We start from the raw sequence: 7,009 nt of genomic DNA, 5'->3' as shown, positions 1-7,009 counted from the left end.
CATGGTGATACAAGAGACAGACCTACAACATCCTACCTGGATGATGTTCAGCGGAGTTCCAATTAACTGTCTGTGTGCAGCAAAGTTTACACCTTTTAGTTGATCCTCCTAAGGATGTCCAGTGCACAGTGCATAGGTCTCTGAGGTAGAATGTGGCCTTCTCAGCACAGCAGGGGGTTGGGTATGTTATCTAACTATCCCTTACTTACTACATTACAAGGAATACCATTAAACAGCATATAGAAGTTAAAATGAAAGGGGACAGAATTAAATGAACCAGAACCACTCAGTAAGTAATTATGTATGCAAAGTACCCTTACAACACAATTACATAAAACTCTCTATGGGTAGTCCTTCCCCTTACACTATGTCCCTCTGCAGTGTAGCTCTGAATATAGTAAGAAGAAGCAAGAATCATGGGGACAATTCATCCTCAAGGCTCTTCTGAATAAAGAACATTTCCTACATTCTCAACAGCATTATGGTTTCTTTGCTGTGTTCCTTCTAAAACATCAAAATGTATTCTCTCTTTTGTGAATTCTCTCATGTTTTACAAGAGGTGATTTAGTTGTGAAATTTCTCCTACATACTGAACATGAATACGGCTTCTCTCCTGTGTGAATTCTCAAGTGAATAACAAGACCTGATTTACTTGTAAAGCATTTCCCACATTCTGAACATGAATAAGCCTTCTCTCCTATGTGACTTTGCCCATGTCTAATAAGATATGATTTATTTGTAAAACATTTCCCACATTCTGAACATGAATACGGCTTTTCTCCTGTGTGAACTGGGTGATGTCTAACAAGTTGTGATTTGTGTGTAAAGCATTTCCCACATTCTGAACATGAATATGGCTGCTCCCCTGTGTGAATTCTATGATGTTTAACAAGATATGATTTATTTGAAAAGCATTTCCCACATTCTGAACAGGAATACGGCTTCTCTCCTGTGTGAATTCTCTCATGTTGTACAAGATCTGATCTATGCATGAAACATTTCTCACATTGTGAACATGAATAAGCCTTCTCTCCTGTGTGACTTCTCCCATGTCTAATAACATCTGCTTTATCTGTAAAGCGTTTCCCACATTCTAAACATGAATATGGCTTCTCTCCTGTGTGAATTATATGATGTCTAACAAGTTGTACTTTGTGTGTAAAGCATTTCTCACACTGTAAACATGAAAATGGCTTCTCCCCTGTGTGAATTCTCTGATGTTTAACAAGATATGATTTATTTGAAAAGAATTTCCCACATTCTGAACACGAATATGGCTTCTCTCCTGTATGAATTCTTTCATGTTGTACAAGATCCGATCTATTTGTAAAACATTTCCCACATTCTGAACATGAATATCGCTTCTCTCCTGTGTGACTTCTCTCATGTCTAATAAGATCTGATTTATCTGTAAAGCATTTCCCACATTCTGAACATGAATACGGCTTCTCTCCTGTGTGAATTATATGATGTCTAACAAGTTGTACTTTGTGTGTAAAGCATTTCCCACAATCTAAACATGAATACGGCTTCTGTCCTGTGTGAATTCTCTCATGTTGTACAAGAACTGATTTATTTGTATAACACTTACCACATACTGAACATGAATACGGCTTCTCTCCAGTGTGAATTCTTGTGTGTCCAATAAGATTTAAGATTTTTGGAAACTGTTTTCCACATTTATCGCTCTGAAACTTTTTACCCCCTTTCTGCCTGGCACTTGTGGTAACAATCTGTGATCGGTCAGGAGAAGGTTCCTCATGGTTAGTAGGATTATATGACAGAGCTGCACTGTAAGGTTCTGGTACATTACAGGTAAAGAGGTTTTCTCCTGAAGAGCGCTGCATGGTATCTTCATCTTCTTTATAGTCTAGCGATAACATGGCGTTTCCCTCAGAGTTCTTACTGGGATTTCCTGTAGGGATTAATAGTACATTTTGTGATTTGTTGCACAATCCATGAAGTAGATAAATGTATAACATTGATATGGAGGCTGGAAACACACAAGCAGGTTATACCGTTTATACAGCCAAATCCAGAAGAGGATGAGGACAGATAAGTATCAAATCCAGAAGAGGATCAGCAGAGATAGGTATCCAATCCAGAAGAGGATCAGCAGGGAAAAGTACAGGTACGTGTGTGATGAAAAAATCTGATATATATTTGGTGCAAAATCCCTGGAACATCCAAGGGGTGACCTTTCAGTTATGTAGTCTGCATGGTGTGGATATGCTGCCGATTGAGCTCCATCCTCCATGCTGCTCTGGAGGTCTGGGGTGATACAACCCCTTTAAAGCTTGCTTTAGGGTCGGAAGAAAGGCTAGAATGTTATCATCGGGAGAACCTACAGTAAGATGGTATTTTAATATGTCCCAGACAGACAAGGATCAGTTCAGACCTCTGCCAGCTGTACCTGGCTAGAACTCAGTAGAGTATTTATCTCAGGACGGCCTATGACTTTCTAAATAATGGAGTATTTCCAATTTCGGGAAAAGTAATGACATTAAAGGAGAAGTCCAGGAAAAGAAAAGAAAACATGGCTGATTTATTCCGGAACAGCAGCGCACCTGTCCATGGGTTGTGGCTGAAACTACTGCTGAGATTTCTTGAATTGAATGGAGCTGACCGGCGTCCCGCACAGAACATCTAGATAGGGGCGCTGCTGTTATTGGAAGACAGGAGACACATTTTCCTGATCCTGGACAACCGTTTTAATTTTGAGATTCTGGTCAATTGGGCATCAAACTTAGGTGTTTTTAAGTTCCAACAAATCATATAATTTTTATGAAAGTATTTCTCTGGGAAACAGACGGAAGAAATCAGTAATTCCCCGATTGTTTCTGGGTTTTGGTTCCCCGACATTTACGGCGCTGTATAACTGACCGGATGGCGGTATTCTCTGGGCCATTTGATGACGACGACTCCACATTTCTATAGGATTTTTATCTTTTACACAATAATCTGTACAGGGCGATGTGACTGCAGGAACCCCGAGTATCTGCAGGATTATATAGGTTATACTGCAGCTTTCATCACAGCCGGTGCCCCCAAAACCTGATGTTAAGCCAAGTGTCCAGCCTGGACTTCTTAAATAATGGAGTATTTCCAACTTATGGAAAAGTACTGACATTAAAGGAGTAGTCCATGATAAAAACAAAAAAAACATGGCTGATTTATTCCGAGGATGAAAGGATGGAGAGAAGATCCTGGAGAGGATATCTATGTGTAGTCACAACTCCCTTCGATCCTGCAAATACAGGGGTCACTGCCCGGAGTGCTCCTTTACTGCAGCTCTAAGGTGGAGCCTCACCTGAAGAAACCTCCCAATTCCCTTCCTCCATTCATTATTCCATACCTGTGGTCACATGGACTGGAATGTCCTCCTCCACCTCACTCTTACACGGGGGATCGCCCATCATCCGCTCTTCTTCATCCTCCACTTTAATATCAGTCACATCTTCCCCCTGATTTGTCATCTGTAACAATTCAGGACAATACAGCAGACAGGTGGGAAATCTAACAGATCCACATAAGAGACCCCCACCATCTATGACCCCTCTATGACTGCAGGACCCCCCTATATAGATGTGTATAGGGCTCAGCTCCATCTACCTGATGGTTTTCTGGTAGCTTCTCCTCTGGACAGTCCTGGGAACACAGAGGACGGGGACATCTCTCGGGGGGATTTCTCCTCCTGGAGTCAGAACCTATAGGAGATAACACACAGACTATATTATATTTGAGATGATGGGAGTAGTATCCATGGCTGATCTATCATCAGGAAGGTCTCCTCTTACCTGCTGATGTCAGAGGCCAGGACTCCTCCATCATGGCGTCCTCGTACAGTTCCTCCTGTCCTTCTATATACTCCCACTCCTCCATGGAGAAATACACCGCCACATCCTGACACCTTACAGGAACCTGACAACACAATAACACCGTCATCACCCAGACCCTCCAGTGATGTTACTGGAGAATCTCCCAGTATTTCCAGCAGTGTCACCTCTCCAGTCAGCAGCTCCATCATCTTGTGGGTGAGTTCTAGGATCTTCTGCTCATGTATCTGCTCTGTGATGGGGGTCCACCCTCCTGACTCATGGATGATGGGAGTCCTCCCCGATGTCTTCTTCACTAGGGTGTAATCCTGTGGATTGAGAGAGACACTGACTCCAGATCTCCACTCAGAATCCCTCCCTGGATCATGGCCCCATGTAGTGTCCCACTAGATAGGCGTGGGCACTACACAAGGGTCAATTGGGTGACGTGTTACTCCTACTCACAAGGGACAGTGATCTTATATTTGAGTATGCATTTAAAGTATTTTTCAATGTGTTTTTATATGCAATGTTCCCCTGTGTAAATGCTTAGCAGGCCTATTAGGGTGTAGTTAGACATCCCAGACACTAGAGGGAGATAGGGAGCCCCTAGTATAAATATCCAGGCCCAGACAGGGAGGAGGGAGTTCATAGTCAGGAGTCTGTGGAGACAGAAGTAAGCAGGCACCAGCCAGAGATATGCTGAGGGCCTCCTCCTGACATGCAGCTTGATAGCCCTGGCTGCTAGCTATGACCAGGAGGCTAGTGAAGAACCCTAGCCTGCCTGAAGTCCAAGTGAGCCTCAGTTAGCTCAGAAGTCACCCCAGTAGAAGGACAGGACCTCCTGGGAGAAACCTGCAGTTACATTCAAGCCAAGTAAGGATATTTCCAGCCAAGATAAGTAAACTAATAGGCAGAGGAACTGTAAAGCAAAGCAAGGATTAATACGGGAGGAAGATATATATATTTACCAAGGATTTAAGCCAGCATTTAGGCATCCGGCCTTGGGATTGAAACCAGACAGGAGTTCTAAAAGAACAGTGTACACTATTTCCGAGGAAAGGTACAACCTGATTCTGAGTGTGTTGTGGATTTACCCTCTGAGTATCTTGCATGATTAATACCTGCCATCTTGTGAAATAAGCCTGCTTGTGAAGCACTTGTGATATAAGGGACTGCATTGCCATCTTGATGTACAAAGTTGGACTGTTTAAGTAAAGCAACGTTTGGTTCACTATACCACCTGTGTACCTCACTTATTCCTACTATAAATCGGTGTGCCACCGTTACAGGCACTGGCGTCACAAATCCAAAAGGGACCTTGCTTCAGGCACTCAAAATACCTGTAACATCCAGGGCACCTCATCCACCATCAGGCCTGGTCCCTACATACCGAGTGTGCCCCAGAGGAACTGTGTCTACCTCTCCTTCACTGCCGCATGCCTGCCCAGGGTTCTCCAATACAGTGAGTAACCCTCGATTGCCCATAACCGTGACCTCGCTTCGCTATACCCTGCAGGTCTGGCGTGCTGCACCATCTCCAGTAATCTAGTCCCTAGAAGCTGGAATATTCTTCCCCTCCAGCCCCTTCTGGACTCTTCTAGAGAATTCCCCATCCCCCCTTCCTCTGGCAGAGAGCTCCATAGTCCCCCTTCTCTTACAGTAAAGACTCCTCCTTTATGTTGTGGAGAAGCCTTCTTTCCTCTAGGTGTTTCCTTTCAGTTTGTTGTTGTGGGCAGGATCCCACCTCTCCATAGGTTCGGCTCGTTTGCTGGTTAGCGCTCGTTTGCGCTCAGGAATTGCTAGGAGGTAACCTTCTCTCCCTAGACTGTTATCCTATGCTGTCTGTTTATCTGGTGTACCCGTTATCCACATTACCCTGTGACATTATCAACTGCCAACACCGTTATTATTTTCCTTGCTGTGTGCAGATATGGATACTGTTGATGCATTGGTGGTTCGCATGCAGGGATTATCTTTAGAGGTAGCTGACCTCCGTGAATCTGTTGCTCAGTTTCAGAATTGTCTGGCGTCTGGTTCGGTCAGTGGGAACCAGGTTAGCCTTGAACCTAAAGTTGCCCTCCCAGATAGGTTTTCTGGAGGGAGTGATAATTTTGTTTGATTCAGAGAATCTTGCAAACTGTATTTTTGTCTGCGTCCGTTCTCTTCGGGGAACGAAAATCAAAGAATGGGGATTATTATGTCTCTGCTAAAAGGTGATGCTCAGGTATGGGCTTTTTATCTACCGATCGGCTCTCAATCCCTCCGATCGGTGGATGAATTTTTCAGAGCCCTGGGCCTGATTTATTATGATCCAGATTGGGTTTCTTTGGCCGAATCTAAGCTGCGTAGCTTGAGCCAGGGATAACGTTCTGCAGAGTCATACTGCTCCGAGTTTAGGAGATGGGAGACTGATTCGGAGTGGAATGATCCAGCACTCCGCAGTCAACTCTGTCAAGGGTTGTCTGTGGGACTAAAAGACGACATGGCATTCCACGAAAACCCTGATTCGTTGGAGGCGGCTATGTCCCTGGCCATTCTGATTGATAGAGGCCTGAGAGAGAGGTGCAAGGTTCCCCTCACTCGGGATGCATTATCATATGAAGAGACTGCCTCTTCTGTCCCTAGGGGTTCAGAGACATCAGAGTTTGTGTCAGGTGATGAAACTATGCAATTGGGACAGATCTCTTCTTTCCCTGATAATAGGAAACTCAAGGTCCTTAGAAGACTTTGTTTCTTTTGTGGTAAAGAAGGACATTTTGTTAATGTATGTCCTTATATTAAACCTCAGGGTGAAAAAGGGGTTGTAACTAAGGGATTTAGCTCTGTTACTCTTGGCAGTGTGGGTGGAGAACCAGAGAAGGTATTTTTGTTGTTTGCCTGTAGTACCCGATTTCTTCTGTCTGCCATGGTGGTGCTAGACTTAGAAAATATCGATTTGGAAGTATTTATTGACAGTGGGGCAGGGGTGAACCTTGTGGATTATCAGTTCGTTCAGAATCATGGTTTTAAAACTAGCGCATTAAGCAAGGTGATATCTGTGTTTGCTATTGATTCCGCCCCTCTATCACAAAAGTGTCTGACTCATATGGTGCACGATATTCATTTGAGGATGGCTGATTCCCATTTTGAGTCCATTTCTTGTTTTTTTCTGAAGGGTCTGCCTGCTCCCCTAGTGCTGGCTTTACCATGGT

The 7,009-nt window shown here is 43.9% G+C and overlaps 1 protein-coding gene across 1 annotated transcript; it reads right to left on the bottom strand.

Moving 5' to 3' along the window:
* Positions 1-323: 323 nt before the first annotated feature.
* Positions 324-3,412, bottom strand: LOC120998352 (gastrula zinc finger protein XlCGF26.1-like). The gene is made up of 2 exons (XM_040429017.1): positions 3,356-3,412; positions 324-1,915 (listed from the first exon to the last, which is right to left on the bottom strand). Exon 2 carries the CDS (start codon positions 1,881-1,883, stop codon positions 513-515), a length of 1,371 nt encoding a protein of 456 aa, XP_040284951.1. The 5' UTR covers positions 1,884-1,915; positions 3,356-3,412; the 3' UTR covers positions 324-512.
* Between the last annotated feature and the right edge of the window lie 3,597 nt (positions 3,413-7,009).

This window comes from Bufo bufo, chromosome 4, assembly GCF_905171765.1.
Source record: "Bufo bufo chromosome 4, aBufBuf1.1, whole genome shotgun sequence".
NCBI lineage: Eukaryota > Metazoa > Chordata > Amphibia > Anura > Bufonidae > Bufo > Bufo bufo.
This window is presented reverse-complemented; position numbering and strand designations above follow the sequence as displayed.

Excerpts from the sequence above, each read along its gene's own strand:
- LOC120998352 (XM_040429017.1), bottom strand. The coding sequence starts at position 1,883 with ATGTTATCGCTAGACTATAAAGAAGATGAAGATACCATGCAGCGCTCT.